The sequence below is a fragment of the Falco cherrug genome, chromosome 5 (genome assembly GCF_023634085.1).
Source record: "Falco cherrug isolate bFalChe1 chromosome 5, bFalChe1.pri, whole genome shotgun sequence".
Classification (NCBI taxonomy): domain Eukaryota; kingdom Metazoa; phylum Chordata; class Aves; order Falconiformes; family Falconidae; genus Falco; species Falco cherrug.
The window spans coordinates 24560715-24579329 of NC_073701.1; the positions used below are offsets into that span (position 1 = coordinate 24560715).

General features: G+C 41.4%; 1 protein-coding gene across 12 annotated transcripts in view; it reads right to left on the reverse strand.

The window, feature by feature from the left end:
• WNK1 (WNK lysine deficient protein kinase 1) overlaps positions 1-18615 on the reverse strand; it is a 104824-nt gene that overhangs the window by 21085 nt on the left and 65124 nt on the right. For 7 of the 12 annotated variants that reach the window (XM_055711640.1, XM_055711639.1, XM_055711637.1 and 4 more), the window contains exons 9-20: positions 15890-16318; positions 12610-12681; positions 11824-11973; positions 10274-10747; positions 8854-9135; positions 8087-8178; positions 7355-7517; positions 6873-6989; positions 4499-4672; positions 3664-3715; positions 3355-3495; positions 1574-3000 (exon numbers count right to left, since the gene is read on the reverse strand). In XM_055711640.1, the coding sequence (XP_055567615.1) occupies positions 1574-3000; positions 3355-3495; positions 3664-3715; positions 4499-4672; positions 6873-6989; positions 7355-7517; positions 8087-8178; positions 8854-9135; positions 10274-10747; positions 11824-11973; positions 12610-12681; positions 15890-16318 (3573 nt within the window). The remainder of the gene's footprint in view (positions 1-1573; positions 3001-3354; positions 3496-3663; positions 3716-4498; positions 4673-6872; positions 6990-7354; positions 7518-8086; positions 8179-8853; positions 9136-10273; positions 10748-11823; positions 11974-12609; positions 12682-15889; positions 16319-18615) is intronic. The other 5 variants (XM_055711643.1, XM_055711642.1, XM_055711645.1 and 2 more) reach the window with 3 other exon arrangements.

The window sequence follows — 18615 nt, forward strand, 5'->3', positions numbered from 1 at the left end:
TTAATAATTTAAGTTTGTAAGTGAGAGAACATAACTTTAAATACTTTCTTAAGACAAGTCAAAACACATTTAAGTGTCTAGGTTAACAGGTTGGCCGTAAACAAAATAAAATGCACAGAGTTTAGTAAACCCCAGAAAAACTAAAGCAATAATCTCCTTAAAGCTGAAAAACAACACGAAGTGAAACTAAAAATAAGCTTTGAAAATCCAAACTAATTCATAAGTGAAAACTTCAGAGAAGAGGTAGTTTTTCCACAACAGAAAACCAAAAACCCCAAACATCTCTTATATTGAAACCCAAGCCTCTGTAATTACAGGTTTGCAATTAGCAGGTTCCCAACTGCTCCAACCGTTCCTGAACCAACACCAGGTTTTTTATTTTCTTATATTTCTTTTCTAATTCTCAACTTAATTTCAATACAAATGCATACCTCTGCATCTAGTTTTCCTTCCCAACTTCCCTGGCACATATTCCCGCTTCTCCACAGCGGCAGTTTTCTACTTTGTTAGAATACAAAAAGTACAAGGGAAAGACTAAATGAATGGGGACACTAGGAGCGTTAGCTCAATTTGAATGGCCTGAAACTGGTTGATAGCAAGGCTAGCTAAAGACAACCAACACAAGTGTTGGTGAGTGGAGAAGAACATTACAGAAACAAAAAGGAGTATTAAGGTTTGTGGTCTGTTAAACACCTGAAAGTTTCTTCAGCCTGTTTCCATTTAAGTTTGAAAAGGAAAGCATTACCAATTATTTAAAATATTGAAATGCACTGCCTCCCAATATGGGGAGCCATTTAAAAGAAAACAGGTAGTCCAATTCACAGATTGATACATCTGGTTAGCAAGCAGGTAACAACATCTCCAACACAAGTTGTTCCTGTAAGTCATGACACTCTCTTTATGAAAGCGTGTGTCTGAAGAGCACAATTCACTAAAAAAAGTCTGTTTTCAGATACCCAGATACCTTTCAAACTTCTAAAAATTCTGCTTTCACAAACCTAACATTTGGAAGGAAAGGAGTATCCAGGCACCACATAAACAGCAGGACTTAAAAAAAAAAAACCAACACACAAACAAAACCAACAGCAACAGCAACCCATCCCAAAGTTCCAGTCAAGTTCACCCTTGCCTTCAAGGAACAGGCTAATGACAAGCAGCAAAGCTAAGCTATCCTGACTACTTCATGAGACACACAACCATCCAGTCTCATTCTGATGATCATGTACAAGACCAAAAGCCATTTAAAGCAAGCCTTCCAAATTCTGTCTGAGAAAACAACAAAAAAAATCACAAAAAACCCAAGCCACAGTCACTTTACTCTTTGTAATTTAGGAGTAGAAAAAATTAAGTGACACTAGAGAGCTCTCTCAGAGGCACAATATAAGATTGGACCTTTTTCCCCCCAATATGGACAAAAAATCCACAGAAACCACCAGAGCATAAAACTTTCAATATTATATTAAATGAAGATACCTCTGCCTGAGTAAGTATTCTGCTTTATAAAAGGGATTCTGCTGGAGAAGGCTGCTTCCTACGATATTTTTAATATTCATGCAAACATTGCATTTCTTACCGGTACCCTGCTAAGAGGGGGCTTTGAAGGAGAGGTCCCTGGTTTCACTACTGCTGTTGCAATGCTGCTCGATGCTGAAATATAGCTGACTGGGGTGATCACTTGCCCAGGAGTGGCAACTGGTGTCAGTACTGGCAAACCAGTTGGTCCAAGAGGCAAACTGCTTGGAGGTATACAAGTGCTAATGGATGTCAGGGGTTTAGTTGGTGCAACAACAGTGGTTGGTATCCCAGGAATAACTGTAGTTTCCATTACCAATGATGTCTCCAGAGATACTGATGGATGTGCTGTTCCCACGTTACCATGTTCACTGAAGAGAGACCGTAGCTTTTCTTCCAGGGTCTTTATATCATCAATACCAGGAGCTTTAGACTGAGCATCAGCATCAGCCTCCAGACAGTGGATATGAGGCTGATTGGGTAACGGAGCTGGCTGCGGCTGGCTGTGTATCAACGTTTGCTGTACTGCAGGCAAGTTAGTGACTGGCTGTGGCAAGACACCAGGTAAGGGAACCTGGGGCAACATGGGCGTCGCACCTGGAATCTGGGGTAGGACAGGTGTTGATGTAATTCCTGATGGGACAAGTAAGGGATGTATCACAGGCTGAGTGACTGAGCCACATATGTTTGTTGCTGCTGAGGATGATAAAGGTGCAGAGATCGGAAGTGATAAGCCAGTGGCATTGCAGAGCTGTGATTTATCCATAGATTGCCCGCTCTCAGGTAGCGACTGTGGAGCACTTACAACTGTTGTTTCTGCCAGATTGGAGACAGAGCCACTACTACTAAGTTGAGGAAGCTGCAAAGCCACATTCTGAGCCAGAGACAGGGCAACAGACATCTGTGGTGCTGCCATACTACTTGCAATCTGAGGAGTAGACTGAGATGTCACAGCTGGTGCAACGACACCAAGACCAGTGACACCAGGAACCTGGGTAGATGATAGTGCCAAAGACGATGGTGTGCTGATACTGGGAGCAATGTCTCCAGTTACTGTTTGAGCAGGCTGGGATGTAGTAGGTAAGGAGAAAGAAGCAGGGGCGCTCACACTGGAAGTGACACCAGTCGATTGCTGTCCAGATTGTGAGACTGGAGGTGGAGAAATAGAGCTTGGCACACTTGCGCTTGGTGTGACACCAGCAGCTGCACTTTCTGAAGGCAAAGTAACAGATCCTGGAAGAGAAACACCTGTGCTGGAGGGAACAGATACTGAAGAAGCAGCCACAGATGCAGGAGGTGCACCACTACCCGCCATGGTAGAAAGTGCAGGTGGAAATGGTGGCATTGTTTGATTGAACACTGGAGGAGCTGTACTAGGTCCTTCTGTCATTTGAGCATGCCCCATCTCAGAGAAAGCCTGCTGCAAGCTCAGTGATGATGCCGAGTGGGACAGATTCATTCCAGGACCATGTAGCGGAGATGCAGCAACTGGAAGAACAGAAAAACGTCAGTCCACCTGGAAGAGTTCACTACTAAAAGGCCATAATGCTCTAGACTAAGATCACATTTACCTCTAAGCATAATAAAAATAATTACAAATCCAGGCTTACATTAGAATACAGAATTAACGTTTCAGAGTCTTGCAGACAGCCCATCAGCATTTCCCACCGAGCTGAGAATCCTGCATGGTATTGCCCAAATTACAGAATCACTTCTTACCAGCACAGACAGTTCCTTATTTTCCCTAGTATTTTAAGAGGTCTTTAGGAACAGTTTAGTTAACTAAATTTACATTGAAGAACATGTCTTAGCCATCAGATTCTAAGGGTTTAGATAACTTACCCATATCTGACGTTTCTTTTCCTCCAGGGACAGCAGATGGGGGAAAGCCCTGTTCTTTTAACAGACTCTCAGGGACAGGGCTGACAATAAACCGTCTTCCTGCAGAATGGACAACCTGGGTAAAGGAGCTAGGAGGAACCCCTAAACAGAAAGAAGATAGATGTTTAGTGATACGTGGTTGTAACTAAACACACAGCCTGCAATATGGAATGTGCACTCCATCATACAAAATAAAAACTTGGCTGCACCCATCCGCTGAAACAGAAAAAGGTAACTGTTGAAAAAAAAAAAAAATCACAAAAGACTTACCTATTCTTTGTGGCATGGAAGATGTAGGATCTGGCTGTTTGAACTCTAATTTCTGTAAAGTAAGATAAAATTTAAAGTTCTATTCTGAAACAGAAACCCACAAGATAGTTTAAATGCTAGCTTGTTGAAATGTGGGCATTTAAGGTAAGCAGTACCTTGGACCCAAACACCATTACCAAACTAGTGGAATTCTGCCCAGATAAATGTCAGCTACAGTCCTTTTAGAGCTTCTCAGCTTAGTGTCAGTAAGTCAATATAACAAATTGATCCAAACACTCTTTTGTTAACAGGCAGTCCAACTTATTTCCTTAAAGGTTTCACAGATAAATGGATGTTTCCAAGTAGTTCTGGGTGGAAATAAGGCAAATATTCAGGGAATCTCACCCCTTCTTATTCTCAGCAACCAGTTTCAAAACCTGTGTTTCCTAACCAAGCCATCCAATCTCTTAGTAGCTCGCTAGGTAGAGGGCCTGAGACCAGGCTCTCAGTATTTAGTAAGCAGCACAGGGCTAGGGGTTTTAGTGTCCTACCTCGCAATAAGCTCAAAGCCAAGCAGTCTCAGCATTTAAAATTGGCTGTTTAGTCAACTGTTAGGAGACTCAGCAGCTTCAGAGTTAGAATACATAAAAAAGCAAGAGGTCTATGCTATTTAGCTTTCTAAATGAATTTTAGGCTCTCACTCCGATACGACGCTTTCTCTGTTTGTCTTCATTCAATTATTAAGCTTTGATATTTCTCACGAAAGAGTTTCCGTTTCTAACTAGCTCTACTCACAAAACCATACCACCCAATATGGAAAATACAGAATAGCCAAGGCAATCTGTCCTTTACATACCTGTGACCCTGGAAAGAAGCCATCATCTTTTGTCCGCATACTCTCCAAACCCTGATCACCTTCTGGCTCCACACTTACATCCTCACTTAGCATTTCATCTGCTTTCTCAATAATCTCTCGTACCTGTTCTACAAATGAGTCTCTCTCAGTTGCTAAAATGAACTCATTCTGAACCTGTAAGGAGAACAGAGCAACAATGATTTTCCACAAATTGTTTCAAACAATATTGAATAACTGTTATTTACTATTGGTGTTACTGTTTGTCCTCCCTTCACTGTTCTTATACACAAGATAAAAATGATGACACTTTAAAGAAATAAAATTGTTTCTAAAATCCTCTGCAGCACAGAAGTATTCACCCCGATTTACGCAACATTCAGTCTCACTTCTTCATTAAACTGGCACCTCAGTCTTCGCTTAGCACAGTGAAATTTTGAATTAGCAGCCTTATCTTACTGCAGTTGTTCTTATCTAGTGCAATGTATATTGAGTCACACTTAAAGGAAACCGTATTTTTTTTAAAAAAAATTGAAAATTCTGTATTGCAGGATGTGTTCTGTGCTTCTCTCTTTCTGCACCATATAGAACTTCCACTCTATGCAGGCTGCACATCACTAACTCAAAGTCTGGCTGTAGTACATAAATGCAAGTATTAATTACGTTCCAAATACAAGGAGAGGAAGACTGCTCAGTCTATCTAGTTTCAATACATTATATTGCTTTATAAAAATACATTCTGCTGCTTATGTTGGAGGAAACAAGCTTAAACAAGTGTACTTGGATATAGATATTTAGAAAGACATTCTGAATTTGATCTAACTCATGAGAAAATTCTGTCTCCTGAAATAATGCATGGTAACACACTCAGACAGTCTGTGAAACAGAAGTAAAGCTGTCAGTCACAGTATCTCTGCTGGGAAAGGGAGAAAGTACCTTAAAGGTAAAGCCTGAGACATTGCTTTTATGTTAAGTTTGTGGGATGCTGGTTCAGAAAAAGGAAAGAAAGGTACGATGTGCTTGTATAGCCTTTGCAACACAGAATACTTACTTCAGTGCTTTAAACTGAGCAACGACAGACACCTATATGGGGTATGCCTAATAGTACCCTGATTAAAAGGAAACCAGAAAGTCTTACAAGCAGAAGTTTCCTCAATATTCAACAAGAAACTGATGAGCACAATCTTCCAGATTCAATTGTCTAAATTAGGTTGCACACTTTCAACTATGTGACTGCATTTTGGATGCACAATTCCATTTATATTGCTTCTCATCTTCAAATATTTGCATTTGTTGGTGGTGTTGGTAGGGGTGGGGATGTCAGTTTTGCTCTTTTTTTTTACTTGAACAATTTGCTTATTCCTTCAGAGGATCACTTTTAGGTATGAGGAGAAGTGAGTCCTCTGTGTACTCTCCATATTTCTTGGCACTTCAAGTTACTGACTTGTTTACACTGCCAATATGTGTACACAGTCAAGAATGACCTTTCTCATCTTGAAAAGCCATTAGTGGCAAAGAGATAATTTCTCTCATGTTCCTTCTCTCATGTTTCTTCATGTTCTTAGTTCCTTTTCACAGGTATAAATCCAGCACACACCATCTATTATTCTGCTCTCTCTAAGCGGAAAGACAAATGCTGCACAGGTACTCAAGAAGCTGGTTAACAGTATTGCTTTTTGTCATCCCCCTCACTTCAGTAATATTAAAACTATGTCAGTTTCATTCAGATGTACCAGCCCAAGAATATGAATTGTAATTTTTTTTTAAAAAGCGGGGGGGGAGGAATTCTAATCCATACTACACACTACTGATTTAAATGTATCTCTACAGGTTAAGTTTTCTATGCTTGACCATTATGCATTGAATGGCGAGGTTTTTACCTTTGAGAAAATCAAAAACAGCATCAGTCATTACTGATTTTTCAGAAACCAGAAAGTGATTACTTTAAGGGCAGAACCTTGCTGTTTCAGTTGAGAACAAATGGCAAAACACTCAAAGCTTAAGTGTAGAACTTAAAGATCTAGCAATATCTGCTCTTAGAAAAACAAACAGGCTATTTTCAACCTGGCACTTCCACAAAGTTGTTTGCAGCTCTTCAAAAAATTAAATTGCAAAAAACCAAAAGCAGATTTACTTGATCAAACCATAATTCTAAGGTAAAAGCTGACACAAATTTTCATGTGAACTGAGTATGCGATATTAACTGTGAATTTAGTATTCCACTGTGCCCAGAGTTTCTAGTTGTGCCTGCATACCAATAACATGAGCACACCATGCTACATGGAAGACCAATTCTGAAACATAGATGAGAAAAGACTGCTTATAGTACTACTGCAATTAAGACTGGTTTCAACTCTCCACCTCTAAAATATCTTACCATAATTGAAGCTATTTCCTCAGGGTTGTCACCATCCAAATCAAATTTGAAAGTAACCATTTTCCGATTGTGTGTCTCTAGCTGGCATTCCACTACCCGATCACCTTTATTTGAAACCTAAAGCAAATAAAACAATGGTTCAAACCAAAAGCATGAGAATGTTAGGACTTGTGCTTTAAAGCAGAGACAAATCAGTGGTACTGGTCTAATACAAACACATTCTCTCTTTCCAGTCTAATAAATGGTGCCATGTACAGCAGCATTTTTTTCTAAGGATACATCAAATATTCTGGAACAGCCTGTGGAATCATGACTAGCTAAGCAAGCCAGTTTGCCATATCCAATACTTCAAAAAGCTCTTATGAGATGAGGCTTGGAGCACTGACTCCAGAAGATGACGACACATTCCTCAAAGGAAAAGAAACTTTTATCTCAAAAGATGCTGTCACTACCAAACTGTCACTAAAATAAGAAACACTCACATTTAGAATCCTCAGTTTTGGCCTAGCAGTCTTCTCATGACGAGAGCGACTGCGGACAGACCTCCGCATATGACGTTTAGTAGTCCTCCCTTCATGCCTTCCGCTAGAAGCTGGAACATTCTCATTGCCATCACTCAATCCTGAAGCAACATCAGAATGCGCACTAAAAAAACCAAAAAGGCAACTTTACATTAGCATCCATGCACTCCATAACTGCAACAATAGACTCTACCAGATGGTATTCTCTTCCGGACAGCAGGAGTAGATGTCTGTTAATTGCAGAGTAAGGGAGAAGAGTCCTGTCAGTTAGGGTTGCCTGAATAGCAATTCTAATAGTAATTATTTAGCTATATCTCTCTTGTAAGCCAAGTTGTCGAAATGCATCTTCTGAATCTTTTCAAGCTATCTGGGGTTTGAATTCTGTTTAAAGTGCCAAAAAGACAGAAAAACATCCCTTATAATTCATTTGACATGAGAAATAAAAAAAGGATTAGAAGTTAAATCATTATACATACTCCTATTTACTCCTTCCGTACGCTGCTGTAAAGTCAAAACTTACTCTACCTCTCATAAGCCTGTGTTTCCTCTAGGAAGTTTATTTCCTCACATCCTCAAGACACTCTCAGTGGAAAAAAAAATATCCTTGGTGAAAAAAAGATACCTAAAGATCCCCCAAGGAAGAATAATCCAACAAACTGAATTTTAGTTTGGTGAGAAGAAAATAATGCTTACCTATCCATAGAGGAAGCCAAAGGGGTTGACTGAGCAGGCTGTGTTGCTGGAAGAGTCTCTGAAGGAGCAGTCTGTGAGACTCCCTGAGTACCCTATGGATAAAAACCTACATCAAGAACGGCCCCTGAGAATACCATTACTTTTCAAGTAACCCAGTTGTCTTCAGTGTTTCCTCCCAAACCAGTTGTAAAGCTAAAAGCACTACCCTTTCAGAACTTCAAACAGCTGGCATTTAGACAGCTCTTAATTACCAAAGATTCTAGAGCAAACTGCAGTGAAGCAAATCACCTAGGGAGGAGTGGGGAGAGGAAATCAGCCATCCTTTCTACTGCTGCATGTCACTACAGTTTGCCATGCAGCCACAGTCTTACCAACAGAATGTGCAAAAGGCAAGCCAATGCAGAAAACAAAGATAATTCAAATTCTCCCTAGCAAGAATAATGCTGCAGGGAATAGGCGTAACGACAGATTCTCAAAGGCTATAGGTTGCAGATTGTCTTTCATATGGCAAAATTGTTCTACAGTACTAGCAAGAAGTGAAGTGTTAACAGGTTTTTGCCTGCAGGATGCACACTCACTTCCCAACAGAACAGCCAGTGGCAACAAGGTCCCCACATTGGCATGACATTCTGCTGTAAGAAAAAGGTCATTTGAGTTATTAATTTCCAACTGAAGATAAGCATGGAAGGGATTAGCTCCCCACACATACACTGTTGCACAATTCAAATGCCCTAAATGCATTGTTATGTTATATTCAACATATTTACCTCCAAAACTGCCTGCTGCAAGGAGGCAGATGAGGTCTGTTGTGCTAAACTCACTGTAGGCTGGGGCACTTGAACTTGTCCTCCTAGGCCACCCATGGGAACTAGAACGTTCTGCTCCACATACGGCTGCACAACAGGAGCAAGGTAGCCTGGCTGAGCCATTGCATCTGCAGGTAAGGGAGGGGACAGCACGGCAGAAGGAATGCTAGCAGAGGCCACAGCAGAGGAAGGTGCAACATTAGAGTCCCCTGGGTACTGAGATGGCAGCCGAGATGGGAAGCCCTGTAACAGAAATGAGGGAGTCAAGTTAGTAAATGTCAGAGCTAATTATGAAACAAGAGTGAAAAAACCCAAAAGAATCAGTTTCACAGGCATCTTTCAAATATTCTGTACTTGTTCAAGCACTCCCAAAATCTTCCCAGAGAAGCAGAGCAAACCACTCACGTAGCCAAAGCTCAGTTTGTGAGTCACCATGATTTAATAAGCAAATTCCCACTCAAAGTTCCACTTCTTAGGCAAGATGATCTTCATCTCCCAATTCTCACAGTTACCTATTTGGCTTAATATTTTAAGGCTTGAGACTTGAGACGAGTTTGAAGAATTTCCAGGCTGAACAACTACTGCCCAGAAGATGTTATGCAAATGCTACCAATTCGAGACCGATAGCAAAAATGTTCTTGTCCTCTTGTGATAAGCTGAGCCTGGAACCAAGGAACATTCCTACACACTGTTTCTGTACTACAGCACTCCTTATAATCCCAGTGCAGATATTTCTACATCTATAAAACTTCCGTTCTAGAGTAACAATCATATGCTGAGCACTATTTTTGTCACTATTCGGATTGCCATTTTTACAGTGATTGCAAGAACTAGCTGAAGCAGTCTGTGCCCACCAGTCTAGCATTTCACGACTTGTGTCAGGTACTTACGTCACATTCAAGTTCCATCTGACATTTCTAGAAAATACATGTCCCATCCCTTCCTGGACTTGGAATGAAATAACAAAATTGCAGAATACGCTGCCATTGATTTTCTTTCCAACACAAATCTCCCATTTCTAAAATTACAGGGGGGGGTGATTTTTTTTTTTCCCTAAGTTGACAGGCTTCTTGGATATATATATATATATATATATGTGTGTCCTTCACACAGTGGTGGAACAAAGTTCCATGCACTATGATTCTGTCATTTCAGACAAACTCCATTTCCAAGTACGAAAACCTCAAAACACCAGGATGTCCAAGGACTTCATTTTTCCCTCCTCCTCAAAATGGTCCTTTACCACACAACAGAATTCATCTTGGTGGCTCAGCAATGCTCTCACGAGAAGTGAGTTGGCCAGGGCACACAGTTCAGATCTGGTACCTTAAGAGTAACAGGTGAAAATGTGGAGAAGCGCTCTGCTGGCTTGAAACAATACCTGGTAAAGAGCATCTCCAGCAGGAAGTGAAGCTTCAGCAGCTTGTCCAATGCTGACTGGCAATCCCACGGACTGGACAGCTGGCTGCAGGAGCTGTGGGAGAACCTGGCTGGGCAACTGAGCCACAGGCTGCATCACTGTGGGAAGCTGGCTAGGGACAATGGTTGATCCTACAGGGACAGTTGTTGCCGCAGCAGACGTTGCCAGTGTGAGCAGTGGCTGATTCATGCCAGCTGCCATTGAAATGGGCATCGACTGGAAACCTGGTTGAGCCACTGACACATGAGGAGCTGCTACGGGCAACTGAGAGACTGAGAACTGGGGAACCAAGGAAGTTGGCAAGGGCTGTCCCACAGGTAGAAAATGAGAGCCAATGGGGACTGATGGGGCAGCTGAAGGCTGAGGGAGAGAAGGTGCTGCAACAGGTAATTGAGGCTCGCCTTGGATGATCGACACTGGTTGGGAAACAGGAAGCTGGGGAGGTAAAGAAAATAGAGATAGATTTTTTTTTTAAAGCAGGGTTGCAGAAAGCAGAGTTTTTACACATTAGTCAAAGAAAGAATTATTCAAGTTACAGCACTCTGTTAAAGTGGCTGGGGAGCACAGTCAGCAGAGTGGCTAAGAAGCTGGCTGGAGTTCCAAAAGGTCCTCACTTTGCAAAACTTTCCTTTAAGAACTCAACAGGCTCTTGAAACAGACACCCACAGAAGATGAAAGAGCAACATTCAAATACCCTGAGGCACTGACTTGTACATAAACAGAATCTAATTCCGCTCAACTCTGTCCCCAAAGCCAAGCCTGCCTTCTTATAGGAAAGAAGTGCAAATCTTTTAACAAATTTGTCAGTTTTGAGTATGGTGACTAAAGCAACAGAGAATGAAAAGCCACTGTGCCAGCATTCAGAGAATGGCAGGGGATATGTCAATTAAAGCCAGCAAATGATGCAACTGGGAAGGCAGTTTAGATGAACAAGCAACAAAATAACAATTTGGAAAAAAAAAAACCAACAAAAAAACAACAAAAAACAAGGCTCACATGTTGAAGAGAGAGATATGAGCCAAAATGAAGTAATACTCAGTAACAGAAGCTTCTTGACCAGGGAGTAAAGGAGAAGAGCAGAGTAAGAAAGATGACAGAGTGGAGAAGGCAGTCTTTATGTTTTGCTACCTGTATCAGTAAACTTGTTTTACACATGTAACTGTGCCAAAGATAGACACTGTATGGGAAGCAGAGAAGTGAAGTGACAAACTCCTGAAAATCCATTCATAATATACCATTTATCAGTATGTCTCACAATATTTTTGACAATTTAAAGATCTTTGTGCATGGAAGTGCTGTCCCTCCCTCAAATTACTCACGACTGCCATGTGGTGAAAGAATGGGTTTCCAACACATTTTCTAACAAAATTGACAGTTGTAATAGACTAAGAATACTAATAACTGGATGAATGTTTTGGAACTATTAGAAGAGATGACAAAAGTGGAAGTAGCAGCGTGTTGAATTTGCCAGCTGTGAAGAAGAATCTTCTGCTGGAAAGAATTTTGTTTACCTGTGTCCCAGCTGCTGCCTGAGGCATTGGCATAATCTGTGAAGTTTGAGTTTGAGAAACAGTTTGTGTGGGAGTTGCACCAGCAGAAACTGATGGCTGCTGCAGCGGGTATTGTCCAGGCTGTTGGGAAGAGGCTGGCTGCTGTGCACTCTGTAGTAGGGAAAAGAAGAGGCAGAAGCTATTTTTTCCCCCCCCACAGAAGTTTTTAACACACATCCTATTTAAATTCTACTTTTCACTCCCTCAGTTAAGTGACATCACTGGTGGTTCTGAGTATGCTGAGTCAATTAAGCTTCAGCAGTTACTTATTAGCATTACTAATACAACTCCATTATCGGGACCAAATCTTTCAACAGAATTATTTCACCTGTGAAAACAAGAATGAAGATCATATAAAGGAAGAAAATGCAGATAAGATGAGGATGTTGCTGAAGACAGTATTTCCAGTTAGAAGAAATCATGACAGTGAAGTCTGCCTGTCTAGACAGTCTAAGTTGCAAATCCTGACATGCCCCCCTTGAATCGGACTACCACTGCAAGCTCAGGTGGAAATTGGGGAAGACAAGCATATGAAAACAAGCATTGACATGATTCTAAAAACAAATTTCAGAAAGCCAATTAAGTTAATCCCATAGAACTCAGACTGAGTGAGAACCAGAAGATTCCTTTGCTTTTGCCCAAAACTATGGGTTGAAAGGGGGACCGAGGTAGTCAACTGTTCTTAAGAATCATCAAAATCCTATACTAAAAGTATTTGAGTCCTAGGTTTAGGAACTGCGCTCTTACCTGCTGAGTGTGTTGGGTAGGCTGGGATGGCACCGATGCACTGCTTGAGGCTGGCTGGCCTTGCACCTGTGTCTGGAGGAGGGGGAAAAAAAAAAAAAGACAGAAAGTCAGCTTAAAAATACCCTACAGTTTCTGCAGCAGGCAGTTAAAATCATTTCTGCCTGGAATGATCTGGTTGGCACAGGTTTCTAGCTGTCCCTTTGGACAAATTCCACTACAACAACCAGAACAAAGTAGAACAATCTGGAAAAGCACTGAACTCCACTTTAAGTCTTTCAAAGCAACCAATACAGAAAGTCTTTGCAACCCACACAGCCCTCAACATGAGACAGATCAGCCTACCAGCTTCGTCTTCCACTGATGATGCTTTAAGAGCAGGATGCCTGGGTATGATAACTGGAAATAGAGGCTTTAAGTTTTACCTTTACATGTGTTCTAAACACAGCTAGGTGGGGGATAGAAGGAAGCTAGAACGAAATAAAACTATCTGTTAAAAAATATCAAAAGATACACAGAATTCTAGACCAATAACAAAGCACTCAGTACATGTACACGTCATGAGTTCCCTTTGAGAGGCATGTCAAAATACAAGCTAGAAATCATTTCCAGGCTCACTACCATTCAAAGGCTATCAAGAACTGGGAATTGAAGAATACAGGGGCTCACATCCTAGCTAAGACAGAATTTTTGAATAAGCAACGAAAAAAATGGATGAGTGGCATACAAATGAAGGTGGAAGATGCAGAGAAAAATGGAATGGATTTTCATTATTATTTTTGTGACAATTATACTTCTTTATCAGCTCCCGGGAGACAGCTAGACAAAGACTTCCAGATGAGTTCCCTGAGCATGCACCACTTCGTAAAATGAACTGCCTTTCCAAGAAACATATCTGGTGCATACGTATTGTATCAGAAATATCTACTATAATTCCTTAATGCTGTGATCATTCTGCTTGCAGAAGTCTATTAGGAACAAATTTAATAAGATTACATACTTTTTTAATTTAGAAACTTTGGGGAAAGCAGACTGCCAATGAGAAGAACCATTTTTTTCTTTGCTGTTTTTTAGAGCCTTGAGACCCTTATTGGCTGGCATCTAAACTTACGACTATATCCCACTGCTACAAACATCTGTTCACATTGACTCAGTTTGTGCTTCAAATTCTGATCTTTTAGTGCCTTAGAGATAAGAGATCCCAGAACTTATTTTACAGAATATAACCGTGATCCCTTACTGTCTTTTCCAGATGTATTTTAATCCCTCAGAAATCACTTCCTGAAGTTTAACAAAGATGGTTTATGGAAAAAACAATCCCCACAGTTTTCAAAGTTCTTGTATAGCAGCTTCACTCCACAAGTTCTCCTACAGCACAGAAATTACTATCTATTATACTAGTGATTAAAGCTGTTTCAGCTCTAATAAAATACCTTTATTATCCCACACAGAAAGCCTTAAGTACTTAGTTATTTATCTTACCAGAAAAAGCAAAATGATTCCCTTCCAGTACCTTCACATAAATCCCAAAGTTGCTAATACTCCAGTAACTGAAATGTCAGAGACCCTCTAATTCCAAGCACAGAAAGAATAGGGGAGATCTACTTAAAGTAAATCTTTCACAAGAAAATTCACTTACGAGAAGTTTCAGACTACAAGTGCAGACACGATGTATAAACACATACACCTCGGTCACAGCGTACAAACGAATTACTGACTATTGCAAGTGGAAATACCATTTTACATACTGATAAAACATGTGCTTCCAAATTAAGCTTCAGGCCTCAAATTTTGCTTTTTAAAAGGATGCCATATTCTAGGCTTATAAAGAAGCAGTACCTATTAGCAACAGTTGTTTCTGCCACTAATTTCCTGCTCAGCTTGTTTAGCTTCTTTAATGATCCTGCAAGCACGTTTCCAAATCCATGCACACATACCGCTCTTCCCACTTTCTTCCCCCAAGCCTAGAAATAGCTCTTGCATTTTGGAGAGTCACCAAATTAACCTTGTTATCTAATGTAACATTCATACGAAAGTTCAACTCTGAATAACTTACTCTCATTAAACTGCTAAGGAGCAGCAACAAAAACACAAAGGAAGTTTTACTATCACTGCTGACTCAAACTGTGGAGAAGATAAATTTCATTAAAATCAGTGTTTAAAAGCCAATTTGGTACTCCAGCTATCTCTTGCCAAAAGAACAACTAGTGCCAGCAGGAACACTGACCACTTGCTACCCTTAACACAAAAGCCCTACCAGGATTTCAGCTGAAGCTGAACACAGACCAGGTGGTTGCTGATGCCTCATTATTTCATTGTAACCTGGTAAGTTAAAGAGATCCTGGCATACCACTGACTTGGTGGAAAGACACCCCCATGAATGCCAATACTTCAAACCACATGGAGCAAGTCTGAGAGCAAGGCTCCTGTTTAAGTGCAAAGTATGACTCATAAAAAGCAGAGAAATTCTGGAAGGGTTTGCTCCTGTAACCTGAGGATAGAGTGCAGGTGGTCCTGATGGAAGCGAGGTGGACAAGGCCTGCTGAGTCGAGGCTCCCTGGGGGAAGCAGATGAAGAGCTGCGACTCTTGCAATACCTTCTGAGGCAGCTGAACAATGGGCAATGAGAAGTCTGAACCAAAAGCAGAAGATGACCCCCCTGTAGGGGGAGGAGACTGGAAATCGCCAGTGTCAGAGGAAGTCAGCTGTGAGGAATCACTGGAGTATTCTGGGCTTCCTTCCGGCCAGCTCCGCCTGGCAGAGCCTCCTCTGGGACCTGCTAACTCAGGACCAAGATAGTTACACTGCTCCTCTGTCACAGGCTGAAGCCGACCATGCGACCCTATGCCTTGAGTGGATTCCTCTTGACTGGTCTCCATAGAGCCCCGGCGACTTCTGTAGACCCGCTGGGGTAAAACTGCCCCTTCTGCTGAAGCAGAAGTCGGTGTGTGCACATGGAACTCAAAGACACAGCTCGCTCTGCCATCACCACTGTGAGAGAGCACAGCCGGGGCAGAGTGCGGAACAAATACCTGGTGGAATGTCATCTGAGCAGGATCTGCACTCAGAGGAGCTGAAACACTGGATAATGGAGAAAGGGGACCCATCCCAGAATCCAGCCTCAGGTTCTGAACATGTCTTGCCAGGTATGTTTGCCCCAATTGAAAGTCGAACACAGAGCTTTGTGGAGGACCACCTTGCCCATGGTTTGACTCAGAGACCTGCTTCATATGTTGTTCAGTCACATGAGAGTTATAAGCTACTTGATCATACTGCTCCGATACCTGTGATGGATAGTGCATGCCCACCAAATATACAGCTTCTGGATGCATTCTGTAGTGAGCATCCTCTGGAGGTGTTGGTCCAGATCTATAGTCACTGTGGACAGGAGCTGGCTCAAACACGGGATTAACTTGCACATGCAGAGGCTCTCCAGCGACTCTCTGAGCTGCTGTGCCCAGCATAACGAATGCCTCTGGTGTCCAATTGGTGGGACTACCACCAGGTGGAACTAAACTCTGGCCAGTCTTCAGCAATGGCTGGAAGTGGCAAGTTTGGGCTTCCAAAAATGAAGTGCTCTTGCGCCGCTGAGCAACTGCCACCTTCGGCGGGCAGACAGGTGGTGGTGAGAAAGACACCGGCCGTTCATGAACGGTTGGGAAAAATATCTGTGAATCTGGGAACGTTGGTGTTCCCCCACGCGGATGCTGAGGCTGTATTGACATGAACAAGACAAGTAATTCATACATTAAAAGTGAAAGCACGTCAACATGCACAGTTCACTAGGCAGTTCTGTGAAGTAACTTTATAGAATGACTACTCAATTCATGGTCAAAAACATACAATACTTAGGAAATTTAGGTGAGTCAAATATCCATTAAATACATCCATGGCAGGCGTAGCTACAAATGGAAATATTTGCTTGTGTTAGAGCTGCTTTTCCAGTCCAATTCCAATTATTAACAAAAAAAATCCCAGTTTTGCTCCCCACAATGGAATGAGATTTATTGTTACAGGCTATCCATTGTAATCAGTGCTTGAAATCCAATCAGACCCCTGAGGTTACTGCCATATGGGGAATATGAGAATTCAGAACTTGATAGCAGCAACAATGCTGAGCCTCTGGTTCGCACTTAGAAGATAAAACGACATTAAATCTTAGTATTATCCAACACAAAACCACAGTGCTAACGTCCTGTATGCTATCCAGTGAGCTAAAGAGAAACCTTTTATGGAGACAAAACTGAACCATTCCAGCCCACAGCTGTGGGGGAAGTATGGTAAAACTGCAAAGCCTCTGGATTCTGCTAGTTGATCATCTCTTTTGATCCCTTTGATCACTTCTGATCATACCTTTTCACACAGAAAATTAGCACTCGCTGAAACAAACCTAACTCTGACCTGGAGAATAAGAAATTCACAGGGTTAGTAACAGCAGTTCTTTGGCAATTCCACTCCATCTGATGTACTACTTCAGATGAGGGTCAACTTATTTAAGATTCATTGGGATAATATCACTAAAGAGAGTTCTGTGTAAGAATACCAAATAATTTAGTAATTCCGCATTTTTTCATCTCTGTCTACAGTATGCCAAGACAATGTACTATCTACCCTAAAGGGAAAAAAAATCTGCAAGTGTACTGTCTTTTAGATTGCATTTATGACTTTTTCAAGTTGCTGTTTCCACATTGTTCTTTCTCCTCAGCCCCTTTTTTCCAGAAAAGCAGCAGCAAATTTCCATATTGACCAATACTAGTAAGAAGGTCCTACAGGATTAAGAACTCTTCCTACATTCTGAAAACTGGTTCTACATACTTAATTTACAAAGAAATGTTTCTCAAAGTTTATTTTGTGTAAAACAAAGCCCAAAACTGAAAAGAAACTACCTGCTGTCTTGCAAGCTATCTTGCATCTAACTTTGAGAAACAAAACTATCACTTCTTCCCATCAAGAAGCAGTTGAAGTGGCATTTCCAATTAAAACTTACAGGAAAATCCTCAAAAGTATTTGTACTCTGAATTTCCAATATCACTAGTACAGCTAGCCATAGCTTTTAAAATAACCAGCCACAGTAACCAAGCTTTAAAAGCTGGCTGCTTTGTGCAAGGCTGGATTAACATTCAATGCGTGCTTTGAAGTTGGAAAATAAAAAGCTGGTCTTCTGACTTCAGGGGATGAGAACTAGTCTTCCCTTTACCTTCTGTGATACAACTGGGTAATTTACATTTATACTATCCTAAAATACAAAAAAAAAAAATATGGTCAGCCACTGTTTGATAATGTTCATGTGCACTGCTTCCAGAAAAACAGGAGGAAAAAAAAAAAAAAAAAAAAAATCAACATTCCAGCAGCACAGTGCAAGGAATAAGGAATCAACTCTTCATTTTCTCATTTTAAAAATGCCCAAAGCCTGGGATGTATTTAATGATAACTTATCTTACTGTGCCAGGAGGCAAATGGTAACACATACAGGACTGACAGAGAGGGAGGGCAGGCTGGAGCGTCGATGCTTGCGTGGAGAGGCAGAGTGCATGGGCAGGACACTTTCCAGGGCTTTAGAAAGCTTTTCTGCAAAGGTTTCTTCAGGGACAGTCCGAAGGTAGAAAGGAGAAAGAGGTGCAGACAGCGCTGGTGGTGGGGTGCAAGGAGCACTGAGAGGGATGCAGGACATAGAGGGAAGAGCAGGAAGGTGGGGGACACAAACTGACATGCTACGACCACGTTGAGGCTAAAGGAGGAAAACAAAAGTTAAGAATTGAACACTAAAAAATAAAAATGTGTAACCAAACCAGCAAAAACTATAATGAGGTAGAAAAGAAACACACACATAATGAGAGGCCAAATACTGACTCATACGAGTACAAGAAGATATGAGAATGCTGAATGAATGCCAACACACACTGGGAACAGGCTGTGTGCACCTCTGAGGACCCATTTGCCTTAGGTTACTGCTCAGTGTTGGATGTTCCCTAGTACCCTTACAAGAAGCACGTGGAAAGCACAACAGACA